General features: G+C 44.2%; 1 protein-coding gene across 1 annotated transcript in view; it reads left to right on the plus strand.

Moving 5' to 3' along the window:
• The window catches only part of enox1 (ecto-NOX disulfide-thiol exchanger 1), a 104,028-nt gene extending 80,685 nt beyond the window's left edge, over positions 1–23,343 (plus strand). The window contains exons 6-14 of the mRNA XM_054746587.2: positions 2,637–2,849; positions 7,216–7,322; positions 9,522–9,639; positions 9,742–9,947; positions 11,145–11,252; positions 16,189–16,245; positions 17,441–17,540; positions 19,828–19,913; positions 21,087–23,343. Coding sequence (XP_054602562.1) covers positions 2,637–2,849; positions 7,216–7,322; positions 9,522–9,639; positions 9,742–9,947; positions 11,145–11,252; positions 16,189–16,245; positions 17,441–17,540; positions 19,828–19,913; positions 21,087–21,218 — 1,127 coding nt within the window. The 3' untranslated portion in view covers positions 21,219–23,343. The remainder of the gene's footprint in view (positions 1–2,636; positions 2,850–7,215; positions 7,323–9,521; positions 9,640–9,741; positions 9,948–11,144; positions 11,253–16,188; positions 16,246–17,440; positions 17,541–19,827; positions 19,914–21,086) is intronic.
• The last annotated feature ends 676 nt before the right edge of the window (positions 23,344–24,019 follow it).

Genomic DNA, 24,019 nt, shown 5'->3' on the forward strand with positions numbered 1-24,019 from the left:
ATGTCACCTCATTGTGGATAGGGGGAGGAGCATTGAGGGTTGGAGGGTTGCAGTGACCCTGGAACTTTTCAGCGGCCTTCCCGCAGTCCCGCCCAGGCTGGGAAAGGAGACAGGGTTGAGTTGCCATGACACATTCCACATATCTTCTGAGAGGGGAGTTTTCGTCGTAGCCTTGCAGGCTCAAGGGCGCCAGATTCTGATTAGAAATTGTTTTGGGGCCAGACAGAGATAATTTCCTCTCTGTCTTACAGTTTGTTGGTCCTCAACCTCTCAAAATCCCAATAATGGACATTAATCTATCCCAATCCGTGCTGATTTGTCCACTCTCTCCTTGATGGCATCCATCTTTTTGTGCCAAAGAATGAATCTCGGCCAAATAATCTTTGGCTGTTGCTTATTCTCTTTGGGCCTTAGCATGAAGTCTCTTCTTTCTGTGCAAACATGGTTTTTTTTTCAGATTTAGCTTTTTAAAACATCTATAGTGAATTTTAACAATTTCTATTTTTTGTTGAAGGTTGGGTCTTTATAACATGGATGTGCTGTAACCAGTTTTTGTTACCAGCAACAAAGAAAATAGCTAAATTAAACACTAAAATGATGTGATTGAATCAAATCAAACAATAACCTTATTAAAAGTGCAATAAGAAAGAATTGCATCCATCCATCCATTTTCGCTTATCCGGGGTCGGGTCGTGGGGGCAGCAGCCTAAGCAGGAAGGCCCAGACTCCCTCTCCAAAGTCACTTGGGCCAGCTCCTTCGGGGGAATCCTAAGGCGTTCGCTGGCCAGCCGTGAGACATAGTCCTTCCAGCATGTCCTGGGTCTTCCTTTAGGTCCCCTCCCAGCTGGCCGTAAGAACTTTACAGTGAAATAATCACAAACAGTCCGTTGTCTCAATCATGCTAGAAGGAAGGATGCAGGTGTTCCATTTTTCTTCTTTCTTAAAGGAAGAAGGATGTTGTTAATGTTTACAATCTGTCACACCTCCATAGGGAGCCTAAAGCTTGGTTTATGCTTGACGCGTTTACTTTCCGCTTGGTGACGCGGCTCGCGGATGGAACGCGCTTCACAACTTGCAGCGTTTATGGTTCATGCGGCTTGTCTCTGCGGTGAGCCAATATTCTCCCAAACTGTAGGGGGCAGCATGGAGCTCTATGGCATGCATCCAACACTACACCATAGTAGAAGTAAAAATTACTGTTGTTTACAACATGGCATTCCAGCATTTTTAACAGCGTCCTCGTCTTTTCCGACAGTGCGAGCTATTACTCTCCAAGAAGTATTAACAACATGTTGATCACGGTGATCTTTGAGAGCTGAATCACACAAATGTCTGCATTTACAAACCTCTGCCATACTAGTTCTTGCCAGTCCGCCATGTTTTTCCGCGTCCGACCATCCGCGTGGTTAGAAAAATTCCTAGGTGCGTGGTGCGAAAAGTTTTGTCCGTGCGGAGGCGCGGTGGAGGGGCGTGGTTGTTAAAATGGCGCAATTTTGCTGCGCGGTGCCGTGCGAACCTCGTGGACATGTCAAGCATAAACCAACCTTTAGCCACGCCCATCTACCCATGGATCATGGGTCACCAACTGCCACAGGAAAAATGGATGAGAGTCTTTGTGAGGATAAAAGTTATTTTCTTATCCTGTTTGATGCGTGCCATGGATTCAATACGTGATGTCCGGGAATTATAAAGACACGTTGTATGCCCAAGAAAGTGCCTATTTTCGAACGGCGGCAAAAGTTATTGTAGGTGAGTTGTGAAAAAACATGTGGGACTACAAATGTTTGTCTCACTGAACTGACATCATCAAAGCAGACAGGGAGAAGAGGAGAAGATTAGTTTAGTGTTTTTAATTACGAATTGTTACAAGCTAATAAATCTCAATAATAAATATGACAGACATAATCGAAACACACAAAAATACTTTTCATTTCAATTGAAGTACAGTGATTCAGGGCGTAAGGCAATGTGGGTTAGAAAATATCTTTTATAATTCACTTGCATTCCTTCTTTCTATGGGCAGACGAGAAGGGGAGGAGACTTGGGCTCCCTGTACTTCTTGCCTCCAGAGCCAAAAATGTGTGAGCCTGTGGGGTTGACACCGACTGGCAAAAAGCTCCTGAGGTGTTTAAAAAATGGAAACCAGTAAACTTGTACCCCTAAGAAGCCATGGCATCTTTTTGTTTTACTCTATCGGGTGAAGCAGGCTAGAGGCTAATGTTGAGCTAAAATTCTAACGGTGAATACGTAGCAAATAGTCAACTCTAAAAATATCTCCAGCTACTTTTTCAATCACCAACAAATGAATATTACAGTGAGATGTGTTCATGCACTTATCACCTTACTGTGCATGACTCGTCTTTGCTCGTCATCTAGAATATTCCGGTGCTGATCTGCAACTGGCAACAGTTGCTCACAGCGGACCCGTTTGTTTTGAAACATGGACTGCAGTACCCAAATTTGACCACAGGGTGTCACTCTCACTTAATGCACTTCAAGGACGCAACTTGATTAATTAGGCCTAATTTTCATAAATCTGTGAACCATTCAAACTGAACCAGAAACAACAATAACTAAACCGTGCCAGGTGTGTTCCTATAACTCTGTTTTTGAAATGTTGGACATTGTTCCTGCAGATGACAACAAGTTTGTCGAAGCCATAGTGGTGCTGTTCACCTGGATCGACCGGGGCGAGGTCAACCGCAGGACCGCCAATCACTTCTACTCCATGATCCAGTCAGCAAACAGCCACGTTCGCCGGCTGATGACTGAGAAAGCTCAACACGAGGAGGAGATGGAGCATGCTAAAGAGGCCTTCAAGAACGCCCTGGTGGCCATATTAACACAGTGTAAGGACACTCTTAAGCACTTTCAGTCAGGAAACCTTTCAGGTAGACAGGTCCCCAACACCTGGATGACACCTGAATAACTGTGGAGAGTGCAGCTATGCAGGTAAGTCTGACAAATGGGTTTCTACTGTGGTTCAGGAGTAATGACTCATCAAAACAGTTTTAGGGAAATACAACTTCTTTATTTAGTTTCACAATCCTGCCTGAAGATAAAAGCACTGAGCTAACAGTAAACAGCATAACTCTAACACATGTAGATGTTGTTTTTGTGGGTGAATTTCTACAAGAACGTTCATCTTGAACAGCAGATTTCTGAAAGCACTGTACAGTCCCGATAATCCCATCGCCTCACGGCCGCCCCATGTGAGTGCGCTCCTGACTACAGTTGCTCTGACTGCTGCAGGGTGTGGTGCAGCAGCAGATTACTGAGGTGCAGACCATGAAGCCACTTTCACCACTTTGAATCTTGCCTTGATGCAACTCATTTACTCTGCGAGCATCTCGGCTCAGTCTCCATGACAACGCTCCCTCATCCGTCTGAGCTCCGTTATCTTCAGCTTACCATGCTGTGGCGATTGGGTCAGTGGCAAAGAAGTTTCAGAGTCGGTGGCGTGACGACGCTCTGACCTTTTCACAGCAGACAGCGGAAAGCCTCAGAGGCGCAGATGCTGCTGATGCAGGTTAAACATTACTCATAGGCAGCACACAAAGGGAGGCAGCAGCTCTCACAAGCTCTAGACAACCAAACACTTTTACCCTACTCATCAGAAAACTCATTTTTGACACCAGTTTGAAAAAAAATCAACCGAAGGACCAAATCTCTAAGTTCAAACAGTGAACTGATTATTTTTATGAACATTTAGTTCAGTCTTGAGGGAGAAAATGCCTCTCCATAACCAACCTCATCAGTTCAGTTTGTACGTAAACACGTCAGCCGTGTGGGCGGAGCTGCAGAGAGGTAAGTGTAGTCACAGGTTGTCTTTTGGGCCATTCCCATCTGTACCGGGTCGGCCCGGGCCAGGTAGTGTAGGTTGTTTACATGTCTGGGTGGCCTGGTATTTTTCCGGGCCAACCAAGGCTCATTCTCAGCCCTCTTCTCGAGGGGGTCTGCTTCAGGCCAACCAGGGCCAACACACCCACTGCTGACAGCAAATTCACACCTTCCATTAGAGCAAGCCTCTGATTGGTGGGTAGAATCAGCCCACATGGGCTTAAGACAAGGATGTGTGGAATCAACCGGGCCAGGCTGGGGCCGACCCGGTACAGATGGGAATGGCCCTTTAGTCTCATTTTAGCTGATTTCTATCAAAGAAAGTTCATGTTTGGCAAATGAAATGTATGTATTGAATTGTTTAATATATAAAAAATTGTTTAATAATGAATATAAGATGGAAATTTCAGTCACTGAAAGGCAAATGTAAGCGCAACTCTGAAGGCAACATTTCATCACAGAATGGAAGATTATTATTATTATTATTTTCATTACTACCACCCTGATAACTGGTCTGTGGAAAAACCAAACATTTAAGACAATAGACCAGGTCTGAAGAGACGGCACAGACAGCCTAAGCACAGCAGAGCACCTCTGTGTTTGCTTCCATTCTGGATAGATGCTGCTTTGTCGGCCGTAAAAGGATGTGAATCTGCAGGGGAAGTAAGTACTGAGCACTGGCCAGGAGAGAGACCGGCTCATCATGTGACGCTTGAAGTGGCCACATGACCATAACAAACTTGGCAGATTTTTTTTTTATGTCCACCCTGAAAACAAGCATTTACAGGTCATGCTAGCTCTGCACATTCTGTCGTTGCTTCAGAGTTTCATAAAAGACTAGAGAAAATAAGAGCATTAGTTACTGTGGTTAACCATATGGAAGATCATATGAACTGTCGGTGCAGGATCGGCTCGGGGTCCTTCGACTGCCGATGATGTCACATTACTGTGAATCTACTCGGCTTTCACACATACGTTTTGGAAAGACATCAGCAGTTTTGTTAATAAATTCTTGTTTGTTAACACCTAAATGTTTTCTTTATAATTGTAATTTGTTAGTAAAACACCACATTATCTTTGTTTTATAAAGAATGTGAAACTGCATAAAACCAACATCGGACTGACAAAATATAGAACAGTTCTTACATGTGAAGCCATATCTGTTTGTATTAATGTGGAGTTCGTCTGTATATTTCCTTAGTTGTTATCTAAATACATTGTTTGACTCAAATATTGCTTGGTGTCTTTCAATAAAGTTCTTATATTTTATTTTGCCCCATTTCATCAACATCAAGAGCTTTTGAGGATCACCGTTTATCATTTGCTTATTTTACATTTCATTTAGAAATTCAAACATATTTTCTCCAAAAAGTGTTGATTTTGGACTACAGGACTACAACCGCTAAGACTATGACCGCTAATTTGTTCTGACCAATCAAAATCATAACATGATAACGTCACTTCCGTAAGCTTCAGGTTCAGCCAATCAACTACTTTGACGTCATCGGCAGTCGAAGGACCCCGAGCCGACCCTGCACCCGAGCAGATCCTGTGCCGACACCTCCACTGTTAGGAGATCCAGCTTCAAGGATCTGAATGGGGATAAAAGAACCCAGTGAGTTTGTTCCTGCTGCTGTGCAGAGCTGCTGTGACAGGTGTGTGTTTTACCAGAGGAGCAGATAAATGATGGAACATGGAACAATAACTGACCCAGATAAACGTTATCTAAAGCCCTGTCCACACCCTAGGGATGGGTACCTTTGGCATTTGAATCGATTCGGTACTAACTCCCGGTACCTAGGAATCGATGCCGGTACTTAACGGTACCAATTTTCGATACTTTTGATTGTTTAATATTTTAATTCTCTTTTATAATTAAATATATATTTTTCTCAATATATAACCATATTTGATAAATATCACGATAAATAACATTCAACTGTTTGTATTTTAACATCGTCCTTGTAGTTTTAAAAGCTGATAATTAAACTGAAGCAAACATCTTTACTGTGAACTAAATTTACTGTGTATCTTCATTCCTTTTGCCGTCCTTTTTCTTTGATTTTTCCTACTGGGAAGTTAGAATTTCCGAGGAGAACGTGAACGCACCATTAGCTGATAACAATGGTGGCAATGGAAGCTAATTTATCAAGCTAACATTATCTTAAACAGTTTATTTAGCTGCTGGAGCAGATTGAAACGATGATGCCTCACACTTAGATCGTTATCGCTGGTTTCATCTTCACCCAATCACCTGTCGCATTTAGTAAAGTGAAGCCAAACTTTAGAGCTCGTTCATGTTCTTCTAGTCGAAAATTCAGAGTTCCGAGGAGAAACCGAACGCACCATTAGCGGAATGGAAGCTAACATATCAAGCTAACGTTATCTTAAACATTTTATTTACCTACCGGAGCAGATTAAGATGAGGATGTCTCACTTAGATTGTTGTCGCTGGTTTCATCATCACCCAGTTACCCATCACATTTAGTGAAGTGGACCCAAGCTTTAGCGTGCGTTCTTTCTACCATGCTGCTCTGTTTACAACTCGCTTGCAGCGACCGAAGACATGACGCTCTTGCTCATGCGCAGCTGTCCAGGCAAGTTCTCATTATGAAGGACGGGTACCGAAACGAGGCACCGTTTCAAATTACGTGAATCGGTGCTCAGTCGGATTCTGTGGAATTCGGTCGGTACCTTTAAAAGTACAGAATTCGGTACCCATCACTGACCACCACAGATATCTTCTGTTTGGTCCTCCCAGCCACACAAGAGTGACAGAAATTGTTCATTTTTCAGAATTTTGTAGCACCCTGCATGTGGACCAAAGATCTTGTCACATAGCAGCCAGTTCAGCTCTGCTCCAGCAACCAAAACATCTGAATGGTTTTACTGGCTTTTCTGCTCCTGGTCTCACTTCATCCTGATTAATCACATCTTAAAGGAAAACACCAAGGGAATACGTTTCTTTATCTGTATGTTGATCACGTAGCAGCTCTCGCCCTCTAGTGGCGTGGAGGAATATTTAGGCATTATTCTCAACAACATGAGGGTGAAGCTGTTCTAATGAACAGAGAACAAACCTGGAGTTTGGCAGGCATGTTTCTAGATACGTTCAGCTCTGCGGAAAGGTGCTAAGGCTTAGCTGAACTTTAAGGAGTCCATCTGGTTTTGTTGTTCAGGAGTACAGCGCTTGTTTCAGATGGAGAACGGGTCCCGCTTGTGGTCAGCGTATGATGGCTGTCTCTCCCCTGCCAGCTGCACAGCCTCCAGCCAGTGCTATAATGCTACATAAATGGCTTGTTTTGTTTTGACCTTCCCTCCTCCTCCTCCTCCTCCTCCTCCTCCTCCTCCTCCTCCTTCCTGTTCACCTAAAAGTCGAGCAGATCACCTCCGTTTTCACCGCCGCCACCCGGCAAAAGGCATGGGACCATTTCTCAAAAGCACAGCGCAAGAACATAGACATTTGGCGCAAGCAATGTGAGGTTAGTACACCTTTTTTCTCTTCTCTCCACCCACCTCAGCCGTCTGCTTTCTTCTCTGCTGTCACCTCCGAGCACCCCCGAGAGGTCTGACAGATGAGCCTGTATGATCTGATGGGCCTGTTGTTGTTTTCCTGGATGCTTCACCCTCACAGACAGACTAACAGGCAACAGCAGACTCTGATCTGGGCCTCCCCTTCTCCCAGCAGCCCCACTGTAAAAGATCTGACATCTCCTCGAAAGTGCGAGGCGCTGCTATGGCAACAGTGATTTCCAGGGTTAAGCTTCTAATCAATTATTCATCCAGAATCAAATCATCATAGCAAGTAAGAACATGAGAACGCTGCGTGGAAAGGAGGGAGGATCCGCTGGAGGGTTCGTGGAATCAACACGACGGATCCAGCAGCCTGTTTCTCTGCAGGCAAAGTTTTGGTTTTCTCTGCTAGTAAACACAATGAGCACAGATTATCTCTCCACTTCCTGCTCAGTTTTATGTTTGCAACAGAGTTGACTCCGTGTCACCACACTGAAAAGGTCACGTACGAACCCCGCGAAGCAGCAGCAGCAGAAGGAAGATGTAAGAAAGATTTAAATCACAAGCACCATAAAAAGTGTCAAAATTAAAAATGAAAGTGAAAAACAAGGGCGACTGAAATATACAGACGTGATAGAAACAGCAGCAGCAGAAGAAGCTAACGAGCAGCGGTGGGTCAACGGGAGGTCACACACGAGCCAGCCTGAACAGATGAGTTATCAGCTGCTTTCCAAGGAGACCACTGGTAAGATAACACCGTCTCATATCGCTGCTGTCTGACTGTGAGCCTGTGGTAAGTCAAACGTCACAGAGAAGGGCTAGCATCATCCACCAGCGTCAGCTAATGTTGGGAAATGAGACTTTTAGCAGCTTTTAATGGCTTTTAGTAATAACTGTACATTTGACTGTCAGGCATTTATGGGTTAATGGTGGGCAGCTAGGGGCTGTGCAGTGCCGCAGTGGTTAGAGTTGTTGCCTTGCAGCAAGAAGGTCCTGGGTTCGCTTCCCGGCCTGGGATCTTTCTGCATGGAGTTTGCATGTTCTCCCTGTGCATGTGTGGGTTCTCTCCGGATTCCTCCCACAGTCCAAAAACATGACTGTTAGGTTGATTGGTCTGTCCGAATTGTCCTTAGGTGTGTGTGTGTGTGTGCATGATTGTTTGTCCTGTGTGTCTCTGTGTTGCCCTACGATGGACTGGCTCTTTGTCCAGGGTGAACCCCGCCTGATTGCCCATTGACCGCTGGAGATAGGCACCAGGCCCCCCCGCAACCCTACGTGGGCAAAGCGGGTTCAGAAAATGGATGGATGGTGGGCAGCTATGGCAGCCATCTTGAGTCTAATTTGTAGTTGAATGAATAAAAATGTCTCCAGTATATTTTGAGACGTTCATAACTACCACACACACACACACTGAAAACTCACTTGTTCAAGCTGGCTTTTGCATGACCTTCATCACCACTCTCTCCTTATTCTGCTCTTATTCCGCCTTTCCTGGGTTCCACTGATTTCCCTCTTTCCTATTCACTCTCTCTTCTTGTCCTTACATTTGTAATCACTATTTTTTATCTTTTGTCCTTATAAACTTATTTTTTAAATAATTTTTTAAAACCTTTTTTATTTTTTAAATATTTTGTTCTTGTGATTTTTATTTTGAAAGGTGCTATATAAAAAACAGCTTTCTTTCTTTCACACACACACACACACACACACACACACACACACACACACACACACACACACACACACACACACACACACACACACACACACACACACCTTGCAGCAGTGGGCAACAGTTGGGTCCTGAACTGGTTCCAGTGACTGATGGCTGCAGCGATGCTTCGCTATGACAGATTAACACCAACGGAGCCTAACTCTGGATTTGCGCCACTTCGGTTTAATTTTTAAATAAAACTTTATTCTGGAAAATAACACAATCCTTTCCTCTCTTCCTGCCTGGACTAGCATGATCATATAAAGCTCTGTTAATTTCTGATTCTTTAGTGTGTTGAGTACTGTTTGTGTGTGTGTGTGTGTGTGTGTGTGTGTGTGTGTGTGTGTGTGTGTGTGTGTGTGTGTGTGTGTGTGTGTGTGTGTGTGTGTGTGTGTGTGTGTGTGTGTGTGTGTGTGTGTGTGTGTGTGTGTGTGTGTGTGTGTGTGATGTTCAGGAGCTGAGGAATGCCCACAGTGAGGAGATCATGGGCATCCGACGAGAGGAGGAAATGGAGATGTCTGATAACGACTCGGATGAAATTCCCAGCAAAAGGATGTGCACCGAGGAGAATGGTCCAATAAGCAGATATTCTACTGGATATTTTCCTATTGCAGAAGTCAAACGCTGTAATTAGACCTGGCTTGAGAGCTTTTTCCTGTCCTCTTGTCCTCCAGGAGTGTGTGATCAGACTCGGGCCTCTCTGAAGGAGGAGAATGACTCTCTACGTTGGCAGCTGGATGCTTACAGGAATGAAGTGGAGCTTCTGAGGAAAGAGCAAAGCAGGGTCAACCGTTTAGATGATGATCACACACACACACACGCCCACGGTGCAGAGCTTCAGATCCAGCTGCTGCAGCAGAACATGCACAGCATGCAGCAGGTAGGCTTCCATGTGAATTCCTAATAAAACAACCAACTTTCTGTTGTATTTGTATGAAAAACAACAACAAAAAAACCCTTACGCCCAGACGATTCCTGGGAAAATTAGGACCTCCCCATCAGCCTGAGAACGATTTTAGACCCTCATGTTAAAAATCACACCATTTTGCTAGCTTCATCACAGTTTTCCATCAGCAGCCACAGCCCAGTGGGATACTGGGATCGGATCCTAGCTCCAGGATAAGACAACCATTTTAAAAGCAGCTTGTTTTATCTGACTGGTAAAAACAATTAATTGAAAATGCTCTTCTCTCTTTCCTTTGGATGCATCATGTATTCATCCTAGAGCATGTGATCCCTGACCTTGGTTATTTGGACCCTAAAAAGGGTTTAGCCGTTAAAAACAGCAGCTTAGTTTACACACACTCACTCCTGACAGAGACGTCCCATAACTGCTCGCTCCACTTCTTTCAAAAAGCAGTGCAGAAAGCAGGAATTAGCATGATCTGACCCGACTTCCTGTCTTTCTCAATCTAAAGTGACAGCGCTGATAGAACTAGGCACACTAGAGACAACCTCCAACACACACACGCTGATGCATCCTGACCAAATTCACCCTACTGTCGCCTCTTGTTTGTCACCCGCTGGTGTGTGTGTGTGTGTGTGTGTGTGTGTGTGTGTGTGTGTGTGTGTGTGTGTGTGTGTGTGTGTGTGCGTGTGTGTGTGTGTGTGTGTGTGTGTGTGTGTGTGTGTGTGTGTGCGCGCGTTTTGTCTCCCTCTGCAAAGTTAAACAGCTGCGACAAACAAATCCACAGCTTTGCTGATTTTACTCTTTTCTGTGCATCCCTTTAAGGACCACACATAAGCTGACTCTACTCCATTATAGCGGAGATAACACGGAGCCCCCTCCACAATAAATGTAAAAATAGGATCCTGTATGTTCAGAAAATGTGTGACGATTGTTCCCACTCCTCCAGATAAATGTTTCCGGTGTGAAGTTGTGGCGAAGAGCGCCTCGGGGCTCATGTAACCCTGTTAGCTCCATGAAGCCAGAATAAAAATGCACTTTTGACTTGAAACAGTTTAATTTTTACTCTGAATCACGCGAGTCCTCCTTCATCTGTGTGAAGTTAAACATGTAAATGTGTCACATGGCCCAGTGATCGTCGTATCAAAAGGCAAAATGTTTGTTTTCCAGCAACTTCTGAGCCTGCAGGAGAAGCTGTCCAGTAAGGAGGCGGAGCTTGAGCAGGCCAGAGAGGAGCATCGTTACCTGGAGGTGGAGGTGCGCTCACTTCGAGACAAGGTGTGTGCTGATTGGCCTGTAGAGAACTACACGCATTAACAGAGGTAATATGAATGGTCATCTCAGACTAGACCAGCAACCAGAATACCTGAACTGGTTTTTCTCCTTGTTGGAATGAGGTCCGTGATCAAAATGACCTGCTGGAGGAAAGGAGGTTGAATTCTTTGGTTGGGTGAATTTAGTCTTTCAGGATCATTTGACCTCTGACACACAGCTGAGTTTGAGTTTTAGGTCTTCTCTAGGATCTTTCTGTGGTCCCTTAAAGCATAAGTTCCCTCTTCTTCCTCCTACTGGTTGAAAATGGAACTACAGCTGTTGTCAACAACCCTGCTGAGCTAATGCTAACGTGAGCCAACTAATACTAATAAACCACAAATTTAAAAAATCCATACTGTTGGTTGGAAAATGTTACTAATACAAGTCCAGTAGCAACAAAAGCAGGTCACCATCAGTCTGATTTTGTAGCCTCCTTTAGCTCCTTCAGACTAACCTAACCAAAGCGCTGCACAGCCAATAAACCTAAAAGGATCACTTAAAATAGTTAAAAACAGTCAATAATTATGAGCAACCTAAAAACTAATTCAAAAGGGAAATAGGACATTAAATGCCAATTAACTCATTCACAGCCAGCCGTTTCCTGATCAGAAAAGCCCTTCGCTGCCAGCATTTTGTAGCATTTTTACTATTTTCTTAAGAGTCGCAGAACGTTGTGCAATATGATTATGTCAACGCCAAAACTACCAAAAGCAAGAGGAGACTCACCTCTTACATCAGGAAGAATCTGCGCGTTTCAAGCATTATCCGTTCTTTCATAATCCGTTGTGGAATTGTGATCGGCAGAAGCTTTTCCGGTTCGCACCTCACTTTTTTTACAGGAACGGTCCAAATCGATCTCCTAACACATGGATGTTCTGCTTCCTGATCAAGTGACGTGTGACGTATGCAGATGAAGATCAGCTTCAGAGCTGTTTGTTCTCACGGAGCGGGGGCTCGTTCCGACGCTCACACAGTAAAAAAATGTGAACAAGTTCATAATGTGAACAAGTTAATGGAAATAGGTCTTCAATCATGACTTGAAGACAGCAACAGTGGATGACTGATGAATTGAGATGGGTAGAGCATTCCAGAGGACGGGGGCAGCCTACACAAAGCCCCGCTCCCCCTTGCTTTATATTTCACAGTTGGAGTGGAGCAAGTGGTGTAGTGTAGACCGCATCGATGCTCACTCCGGTTTTAGCTCTTTGCTTGGCCTCCAAAGACATCACTTTCTGACTTTTACTTCCAGGCTCTGCTATGACGCCAACAAGAAAAAAAAATCTTCTTCTTCTTTGACATCAACAGCTTTGGCGTCAACTTGGACAATTTAGACTTGCTTTTCTTTGAGTGATAGAAGTGATTAAGTCCTTTATTTAGATAAGTGATGTATTTGTTTCTTCTGTTCCTCCTTGGGTTTATGGTCAGCGGATGGGAAAAGCTAAACCACTAACTTGTTTTCTGCTCAGCAGAGGGCTGTCCCATGTGAAGTTGGTCAAAAACCATTGAAACCAGTTTGAAAGCAAGAGCTTTAAGTGCTTAAAGTGACAATGTGTATTTTCCCTGGCGATAGGGGGCAGTACAGACCAAAATCATTGCAAGCAAGCAGCTGTGTTTGAGTCAAAAATCCCTGTGAGCAAAACCTCCAGCGAAACGACAAGCACACCAAACTCCCTTCCATCAGTGGCGACAAGCGAAGAGGTAAATGTGTAAAACAACGTTTATGAAGGGCCAACGATTTGTAACTGTTGTCACAAATCAGTAAATACGTTTTGTCCTCACGGACTAGAAGGAAACATGGCGTCTAACCCGCAGAGACCTGCTGCCATGTATTCTAGACCCAATTTTTATGGTTATATGTAGCGATGGGTACCGAATTCGGTACTTTTTAAGGTACCGACCGAATTCCATAGTACCGACTGAGCACCGATTCAAGTCATTTGAAACGGTGCCTCGTTTCGGTACCCGTCCTTCATAACGAGAACTTGCCTAGACAGGTGCGCATGCGCAAGAGCGTTATGTTGTCGGTCGCTGCAAGCGTGTTGTAAACAGAGCAGCACGGTAGAAAGAACACACGCTAAAGCTTGGGTCCACTTCACTAAATGTGATGGGTAACTGGGTGAAGATGAAACCAGCGACAACGATCTAAGTGAGACATCCTCATCTTAATCTGCTCCGGTAGGTAAATAAAATGTTTAAGATAACGTTAGCTTGATATGTTATCTTCCGTTCCGCTAATGGTGCGTTCGCTTTCTCCTCGGAACTCCGAATTTCCGACTAGAAGAACATGAACGCGCTCTAAAGTTGGAGTTCATAATTACTATGGAATCCTACGCCTTATGGCTTATTAAATAACATGTAATTTAAATCATTACACACAATACTAAATACACTGTTGTGGACCAGATAGGTGACTGTACCCTGGAAACGGTCAATGTCGCATGGACATGCAGATCTACTTTGGGTCTGTTGGTCCAGACCACGTCTATGGGACGTCCAAACTTTGCACAGTAATGGTGGCAGGACACCTCAGAACAGCACTACTCCCTCTGTTGTCCTGATTTTGCAACAATCTCAGCTGATGGAGAAGTCTGAGAGCAAAACATCTCCATCAATGCATGTGCGTCTCTCCCTGGCAGCGCTGATGAAGAAGTATAAAAGCTTTATTTTTAGCCTTCGGAGGCTGCAGCTCTGTAGTTCTTCCTCCAACATGGCTATCATCACTCTCCTTTTGCTTTGTGCATTCTTGAAGATGAGGACTTTTTTTCTGCCTAGTGGGCGACGGTGGCACAGGAGTTAAGTGCTCGCCCCGTAATCAGAAGGTTGCAGGTTCGAGCCCCGCTCAGTCTGTCGCTGTCGTTGTGTCCTTGGGCAAGACACTTAACCCACGTTGCCTGCTGGTGGTGGTCGGAGGGACCGGTGGCGCCTGTGCTCGGCAGCCTCGCCTCTGTCAGTGCGCCCCAGGGCAGCTGTGGCTACATTGTAGCTCATCACCACCAGTGTGTGAATGTGTGTGTGAATGGGTGAATGACTGATTGTGTTGTAAAGCGCCTTGGGGGGTTCCAGGACTCTAGAAGGTGCTATATCAAATACAGGCCGTTTACCGTTTAGTGGATTATTTAGAGTCTAGTTACTATTTACACTAGTCTGTCATGTTTCTGAGTTGAATGTGACTTAAGTGAGCAGATCTGATGATGAAGTAGTTTGAATGAAAACAGCTGGTTGAAGGTGAAGGAGCTGCTGTAACCAGAAGAAGGTTGTTCTGCTCTGCTGACAGACAGCTGCCTCTGCAGACTCTGCAGCTGTCACTCACTTGTAATGGGGTGAAAATTAATGTAAGATACTTAAATTAATTGCAAAAGTTTAGTTATTAAACTGAATATTCAGTAAGATTCTTTTCATTCGATAAACTGAAAATGCATCCCTTTTCTGTTTCGTTTCAATAATGAGGCAAGTTTAAAAATGAAGAAATTTATTTACTAACAATTTTTAAACTGAAAATTTCAAACGACAATTATAAAAATGACAATTCATGGATGGCAATTTTAATGACAATCCTTAACAGCTTTGATATTAAACTTGTTTAAAAGCAACCCTGTGTTGGATGGAGCTAATTTGAGAATGGTGAGTTTGGATGCGTGATTGGAATTCTCAGAAGGTTTCTTTCAGAGAGAATGAAGCGTTCTGGGTGAAATGATGTTTTGCAGATAACGGATTTATCTTTAGAGAAACAGCATCAAACGTCATCTGTCGTGTTCTACCTCACCCAGACAGGACCCCCTTTGTGGATCCGGACATCAGAAGGATGGGTTTCATCCAAGATGACACTTCGGCTGGTAGATGAGACGCAAGTGTCCGATGGTCCGGTCCAGAGATGTCCTGGGTACACGGTTTACGAAGCGTTTGGCAGATGAACGTTCTCATATTTAACTTAACTTCAGAAATCAAATGACTCTGGTAGAGTCTTCGTTAGTTTCGTTCGTTCTTTAGCCATTCTTGTCGGCGTGACAGAACAGCAGGCAGAGGTCAGGACGGCCGTCCCTGGCTCCTCAGGATGATGTCCTGTTCAGAACTGGACGTGAAATCTGTGATGTTAGATTTTACCAAACTCTCTCAGAACACTCCCACTCTCTCCGGAAGAAAGCTTGGTCATGCGTCAAAAAACATGTGATGCAGTTATTGTTATCTGAACTCTGTGTTAGCTGAATAGGTGAAGGTCTTCTTTGCTGAACACATCTTTATAATCATTATAATTAATCATTATTATACCCAAAGCATAATAATCAATTTCATGTAATTAGGATACCTTTTCCAGATCTGAACCAAGTGATCATGTTGTAATGATTATTTAAACAGTAATAAAATCAATGAATTTATTAATTATTATTTAATTATTATCTAATTATTATCATCGTGGCTTGAAGTGTCCTTCTGGGACGGAACAGCAGATACTGGTGTTATGATCTTGGCAGACATCGTGGCTCCTTGGGTTTAATCTGTGGATTCAAAGTACTGTCTGGCCTAGCTTGACCCAGCTGGGCAAATGTGACCTTTGGCACAAATCAGAGAACCTTCATGCCGCTACACACTCATGCTTGATGGGAAAAGCAGACGTATGGTTTTAGGCTGGGATAAACCCGAGTATTGAGACATACTTTGGAAAACTGTCAGCATTGTAAAGCCGGTCCTGGGTGATTCCTAGTTTGCTGAACTTTTCTAGATTATATTTATCATAATCTGGTCAGTGTGGGTGTAAAATAGTTTAAATCAATTTAAAGTTTGGCTAAAAAAGTTGTTTATTCTTTTGTTTCACTAGAAAATGAATTTTCCACCTGTCACATCTTGTGTCTTTGCTTGTCAAACTTATTTTTTCAAATGTCCCTTTGTCTCTGTGTCTCTGCAGCTTCTGCTCAGTAATAGGGACGCTGTGGAAAGAACCAACGGAGACATCCATGAAAAGGTGAAACTGTCCGTTTAAAAGAGATTTGATCGTTTCAGTTCCCGAGAACATGGATTGACTAAATCCTGCTTGATGCTGCAGGTTTTCCCTGGTACCTGCTGTAAAAGCTGTTTTTCAAACACATCCTCAAACAGGTGAAACTGGAAACATGAGAATTTGGTGCAAAAGTCCATTAATGTCATCCAGGTCAGGCTGAGAGACCATCTAAAGGCTCAGGAGCCCTCTGCAGGTGTTCTGGGGTCATCAGCTGATCAGAGTGTGACACTTTGAGTCTAAAATATTGAACCTTTTCACAATCAGATGTAATCATCACAGTTAAACTAATTAAGCTCTGAGACATTCGGATTTGTGTGGACAGGGGCGTGTCCAGGGAGTGGCCTGGGGTGGCACATGCCACCCTTGGAATCTGATTGGCCACCCAAGGTGCCACCACACTAATTTACCTTTAAAAAGGCTTTTCATTGTCTACAAAAGGCTTGAGGGTAAAACAAAAAAGCATAACCACTGGTGCCACCCGTGCACAAAGTTGTGCCTCACCTGGGCCACCCCATTTTAATAGATCTAGACACGCCACTGTGTGTGGAATGAGTCTGTCTCATAGATGAATTTATCCTTTTAGGTTGATTTACTGACATAAAGGAACTTTTGCCCCAGATTGTCATTTTTTTCAGTTCCACCTGTCCATCGTGAAGGGTTGCATGTAATTAAGAATAGTAATGTAAGAAAATATCGATATAGCAATATATCGTGATATTATTTCCTGCGATATTATATCGATGTTCAAAAGTGTATCAGTTTTTTGGGAAGAATTTACGTGCAAACATTTGTGTATTTTCTTTTCTTTTGGTGCAAATCAAATGCCGTCCGCTAGTCAGCAGTAGTGTGCAACGGAGTTTGTTTCCACCACTGGAACGTAAATCCCTCTATTATGGTTCAGATACCTCATGTTAATCATGTTAAGTATCAGTTTGGACCGTTCATTGAATTTTCCTACAAAAATTTTAGTCTAAAAAAAAATCGCTAACATCGTCCGACTGAATGTATCGCAATATATCGTGACATATCGTATCGTCTCCCCTGTACCGTGATAAGTATCATATCGCCAGAATTTCACCAGTACACATCCCTAATTAAGAATGCTGCTGTCCTCACACAGAGCTGCCATGGTGACCTTTGACCTTTTGCATCTTTACAGACTGTTAATGGGTGCGTCCCTTTGCTGCACCTCGGCAGCGAGAGAAAGACCGAGTTAATGAGAGGAGGAGTTGCTTCGGAGAAGGAGGCTTTGCTTCTGGGTAAGGATGAACAGCACCAACACAAGAAGGCTTCAGCGCGACTTTTACGCCACATCCTGTGATGTAGCTTTCATTTATCAGGATGAGTCTTTCCGGTCAGCTTCGACTCCTAACAGGGCGTCCCTTGTGCTTTTCTCCAGCTTCGACCACAGCAGACAAACCTCATTCTTTCTTTAGTTCTGCTGGTTTTGGTTATTAATGTGGTTCTTTGACTTTTCAGACGTCTTGTGCTTTCGCTGCTCTGTTCTGACTAAAGACAGAAGCTTTTGGGTTCATCGTTCACACTCATAAAGCTTTATGTCAGTGTCACTCCACCGGCTCTGAGGAAGTTTAAATACTGGGAAACAAGCGGTTCTGCTTCCAGGCTGCAGCCGTGGCGCATTTGACCGTTCATAAAATGTCGACCCTCTTGTTGGCTCCAGCATGGAAACTTTGCTGCATCACACTGAGACTTCACTAAATGGGTATTCAGTGTGTTTTGGGCTGAACGAAGAATGGTGATGTTTCAGTTCTGCCTGAAATGTAGCAAGTCCATCACACAGGCGTTTGTTGTGGTTTTGTAGGATAAATGAAACCAGACACAATAACAATTGTTTTAATGTTTATTTAAAAACATTACTTAACCCTGTAAGAAGAAGAGTTGGTATGAGTACTGAAGATTTAAAATGGTAAATGATCGAGTGTTTGTACTTACCTGTTTCCTTTGTGCTTCTGGAGGTGTTCAGCTAAAAGAATCCCCGGGGAGCAGGAGCACCTAAAGAAGGTTCCGGAGCATTCCATTCAGGAGGAATAGGAGGGATGAGCTGTGAAATTGCTCTAGGAATGCAGATTAGTTTCACTGAATGTTTTTAGGATTGATTAAGGATATTTCTATTTTTGTATTGTAATTTATTAAATAAATCTTATAGATGATGATTTAAGGATAATTTAAGAATATTGAAAGGTTGTATTTTTGTACTTACCTGTGTCTGGGTTTTACGATTAGTCCAATTAGTCACGCCTGTCATAAATACAGCTCTTTGTTTGTTGGAGAGGGTTGAGAGATGGATGGAGCGGCATGCATGGATTTTTGCTGTCTAGTTTTTAATTTGTAAAACATGTAAATAGGTGCACTTGGGTCTGCACTGGACATCGGCCTCCTCAGTATCACTCTTTCCTCCGGAGCGCATGAGGGTTATCCTGACAAGGGCCCTCGGTGCCACACGGCCACACGACTGAAGTCCGTCCCACAAACCATCTGGACAGAATTAGTTTTGTGTCTTTCTGAAGTTTAAACTGATGCAGCCCAGCAGCGGAGTGATGTGTGTTTGTGCTGCTGTGTCTGCAGCAGAGGAGAGCAGGAGAAATAGCAACACATCCATCTCTCTTAGTGGAGCCAGAAGGAAAACAAATCTAGATACAGAAAGAAGAGCTGCAGCTCTCCTCCTCGCTGCTGATGGGAGGTTTATTTAATAAGGAATCCAAACAATGAACATTTAGAACATGTAATTTTCTACAGGATCTTGGTAACCTTAGTCTCATTAAACTTAATTTTCAGAGACTCCGCCCACTGTGCATTTCTCCTCCAGCAGCAGGACTGGTGGAAGGAATTGAATTAGGTCTGCCTGTAGTTGCCAGCATTTTGCCACATAAATCAGTGAAATGAAAACTGGCTGTGCTGAAACCCCCAGGGAGCACAACCCCACCCCCCACCCCCCCCACCCCCCACCCCCCCACCCCCCCACCTCCACCCCATGCATGACTGCCTGCTTCTGCAGGACCTCTCAGATGTAATCATCTTGAGAGCTCCTTCTGCTCCAGCCACCGTTTTTATGGGGCTGCAGAGCCGTTTGTTTATGGTGCAGTCCTTCATGTGGATGCAGACTGGCTGCTCTGCTGGAGCCTGAAACTTTACATCTAATATCCACTCTGGTGCATCGTCCCTCTCAGTGATTTATCCCGTCCGCCTGCAGATCCAGTAGAGCCACAGAGCAAGGCTGAAGGATGATGTTCAAATCTGCATCAACACACTTATTTTTTTAAAATATCATCATGACCATAAAAAACAAATTAATAACTGCTGAATTTGAATTAGTCTTTTCAGTCTGTGTCCTTTTGCACGCTGGTGATGCCTTTACAGTTTAAATAAAACTGACCAGATGAAACAACTCTCTCTGACCTTTGATGTCAAAGAACAGAAATGATGAGTTGATTTTGTGACGTGCTTCTCTGAGCAGAATCCAGCCTCTGTGATTTGTGCTCATCCACAAGTGGAACGGCTTATTGCTGTGTTGTTTTGTTCCTGCAGGCATCATGTCGACCTTCCTCCATGTGCATCCGTTTGGTGCCAATCTTGAGTATCTCTGGTCCTACATACAACGACTGGACTCAAAGGTAACGCTTTATGCAGCGGTCATGTTAAAAAGAACCTTCTGTGGTTTACAACAGGCACACATAATTATCTCCGCTGCCGTGTTTCACAAGTGCAGGATGTGTTTGAGCTGATGGGTCCTCGTTGGTTTAGTTACTATCAGCTTGTAAATCGAAACAAGCTAAACATTGGTAGTAACCACGTAGCTTCTACCTATGATAAAGGGGACATATTATGCAGAACTCACCTTTGGCATCATTCTGTGCCGCCATGTTGGTCTCCCCACTTCAAAAAACTCATCCATCTCTTTTCTGTCAGTGTTTGGTTTTAAGAATTAGGAGCCTAAAATAAGCTGTCTCAAAAAGTCCCCGTTTGTGATGTCACAAACAGGGAAAGTACAATAGAACCATCGCTCATGCACAAGAGAGAGCAGCTGTTGGAGGAGCTGTTCTATTTGAGCCCCTCCCAGATATCTGAGCTTCTCAGCTTACAGCAGCCTGAGCGGGGAATAGGTGGGCGTGGCCAGCTCACTCTGGAAGGTCATGAAGATGTCAGGACTAAAATAGCTTTGTGAGAAGGGATTTTATGCAAAGACCTTCATAAACATGTTTTGGATTGACCATAGAACTATTACAACTTTTAAAAAGTCACAAACTGTCCCGGGCTGCGCAGTGGTTAGAGCTGTTGTCTTGTAGCAAGAAGGTCCTGGGTTCGCTATCCGGCCTGGGATCTTTCTGCATGGAGTTTGCACGTTCTCCCTGTGCATGTGTGGGTTCTCTCTGGGTTCTCCGGCTTCCTCCCACAGTCCAAAAACATGACTGTTAGGTTGATTGGTCTGTCTAAATTGTCCTTAGGTGTGAGTGATTGTTTGTCCTGTGTGTCTCTGTGTTGCCCTGCGATGGACTGGCTCTCTGTCCAGGGTGTACCCCACCTGAATGCCCGTTGACCGCTGGAGATAGGCACCAGCCCCCCCAGCCCCCCACCCCCACCCCCGCGACCCTACATGGACGAAGCGGGTTCAGAAAATGGATGGATGGGTAAACTGTCCCTTTTGAGCAGTGTTCAGTGTGACCCCGTCTTACACTTCTGATGGTTTAAACACTCTGAATGAATCAATGTTGATGCAGCTGATTCTAAAGGCTGTGAGGAATCTAGTGGAAATGAAAGACGTTTGTTACTTTTGATACATTTTCCAGGTATCTGCAGGTGAGCTGGAGCGCCTGATGGTGCGTCTGCCCAGCATGTTCAAACAGGAGCTGAGTGGCGTCGGCGCGACTCTGGAGAAACGCTGGAAGTTCTGCGGTTTCAGCAGCCTTGGATCAGCGTGACACGGGGACAACACACGCACACGCTGGAACGGTGGATCCACGTGAACGATGTGTGTGTGTGTGTGTGTGTGTGTGTGTGTATGTATATGTGTGTGTGTGTGTGTGTGTGTGTGTGTGTGTGTGTGTGTGTGTGTGTGTGTGTGTGTGTTTGTGTGTGTGTGTGTGTGTCCCAAACAAACAGCATTGGACATAGTGGAAGCGATAAACATTCAAGCCTCAAAAAGACTCCTAAATCACTTCCAGGTGAACTCCAACAGGACCAAACACCTTTCAGACACAATCCATCCGTGCTGAAGACGTTTTGAACTGATTTCCTAGTGGTTCTGTTTTCTGGTGCAGCCTGTGGCCTGCCTGATATCAGCAGCAGCAACACAACCAGGACGACAGTAACGGCTATACCAAAGTTCAGAGATTTTATGTCAAACTTCTTTTTGATAAGGGAGTGCATTTTTTCTCCCATTTTGTCTACAAACTACTGCAGCTGAAGTGTCGCTGGCTGTCCTGAAGGCTATCAGGTGTGGGATCTCTCTGGGGAAAGTTGCTTTTCTTTTATAAATCTGACATAAAGCATGCAGACACCAGTGATGGTGATCTGCAGGCACGTTCTGAATGTGTTAGCTGGATGTTAACCTACTCTTTGTTGCTTCGTCACTGCGATTATTGCCTGATTTTATCAGTGCATCAGGCGGTTCCAGACAAAATAGTCATGGGTCGGGTTCTGATTCAGTTATGTCCTGGTTTCCAATCAACTGAAGTATTTGGTCATGTTGTTTCTGATGGTCAGTAGCAGCAGGAAAGGACCCTAGCCCTTACAAAGACAATTTAGACTCCTATAATAACTCTACGTTATAGGACAATGTGATGTTATTTTGGTAATAACAGCTGTTTGTTTTCGTAAAAACACTGTTTGATTATTTGGTGAATTTATTTTGCTTTTAGTACAGGTCTAGTCCTCCAGGACCTTGATTTGGCTCATTTTACCAAGAAAAACGCAGAGATTCTTCTCCCCTGCCCCGTCTTTTCCCTGTTTTTGTGCCGTTTCTGAGGAAGGGGGAAATGCGTGACCAGGAATGCTCTATGACCATGCTGTGACGATGCTGTGAATCTGGGCCCTGTAGCATCCAACATGAAGACCACCATCCGAAATTTGGGAGTGCAACTGGACTCAGCCCTTAAATTCGACGCGCAAATCAACCAGGTTGTGCAGTCGTGTTTTTTAACGTACGCCGACTAGCCAGAATTAAGCCCCTGCTGTCCAGAGTACATTTAGAGACTGTCACACATGCTTTTGTTCTCTCAAGGCTCGACTACTGCAATGCACTGTATGCCGGCCTTAGTCAGGGTGCGGTAGCACGCTTGCAGTTAGTACAAAACTCAGCCGCTACGTTCGTGACAGGCACTAGGCACAGGGAACATAACACCCCTGTGTTGGCATCCCTTCATTGGCTGCCTGTGCAAAACAGGGCACAATTCAAGGTCTTGGTACTGGCATACAGGGCCTTACAAGGAACTGCTCCAGCATATCTTGGCAACCTTTTGCATAGGCATGCCCCCTCGCGGGCCCTTCGCTCAGCCGGCAGGGAGCTGTTAATCGTTCCACGCACTAAGTGCAGGTCACGGGGGGACCGTGCGTTCTCGGTGTTGGCACCTGCACTTTGGAACCAGTTGCCTTTGGTGGTGCGTCAGTCACCCTCATTGGGGGTTTTTAAGACTCGCCTTATGACCCTTTTTTCTTTTTGTCAAGGCATTTCAGGATTAGCAAATTTTACCCGGTTTCGATGCCCCGGCCTCTTAATCTTTTTCAGGATTTTATTTTTTGCTTTTACTCTCCTCTTTTAATTGATTTTATGTTGGTTTTACGATTGTTATATTTTATTCTGATGGTTTAATGTTTTTATTGTGTTGTGTTCAGCACCTTATATTTTATTCTGATGGTTTAATGTTTTTATTGTGTTGTGTTCAGCACCTTGGGCGTCTGTATTGGTCGCAGAAGGGGCTTTATAAATAAATGAAATGAAAATGAAATGACCACTGGCACCGCAACAGCAAAAGCCTTTGAATCTGTTTCCAGGAGGCTCGCGTTACTCAGTTTTCCCAATAAAAGTTGTGATGAGAGAAAAATGTATTTGCGGTGTTAAACTTTGTTCAGTTTCCTGTTAGATCATCGCTGCAGGTTTCGCTAAACCCAGACAGACTTGAAATTTCTGAGCTCGATCCTGAAATGATGGTGAGCACGTCCTTCTGGAAGTGAGACGATTTACCAAACACGTTTGTTGTAGCAAACACTTCAGACACAGAAGAGCATTCATTGGTTGTAAAGTTAATGTTCCACTAGTAGTCAAACACTGGTGTGTGATAAAATGTGTTCGCATTTGACCCATCCCCATGGGGACCGGTGAGCTGCAGACACAGCCGTGCTGGGAACTATTTGGGGGTTTAACCTCCCAATCTAACCCCTTAATGCTGAGTGTCAACCAGGGAGGCATTGGGTCCCCTTTTTGAGTTCTTTGGTATGGAAGGATCGTGGATCAGAGCCCACGATCTCCCAGTCTCAGTTACACCTTACACCACTAGGCCACTGAGCTGGAAGCCAGTCAAGAACGGTGAGGAATCTGTGGCGTAGTTCTGCCTCCAGTCTAAAAAATAGTTTTTTTTAGACCTTGTAGTTTGTGTCCCTCTGGGTCCAGCCTGCCACCAAAAAACCATAACACAAAAAGTTTATTTTTATTTTTATTGGATTTGAAACTGCAGGACAACATTACTCTGTAGACACAAGAGAACAAACACGGTGCTATCGCTCC

Source organism: Nothobranchius furzeri, chromosome 14, assembly GCF_043380555.1.
Source record: "Nothobranchius furzeri strain GRZ-AD chromosome 14, NfurGRZ-RIMD1, whole genome shotgun sequence".
Classification (NCBI taxonomy): domain Eukaryota; kingdom Metazoa; phylum Chordata; class Actinopteri; order Cyprinodontiformes; family Nothobranchiidae; genus Nothobranchius; species Nothobranchius furzeri.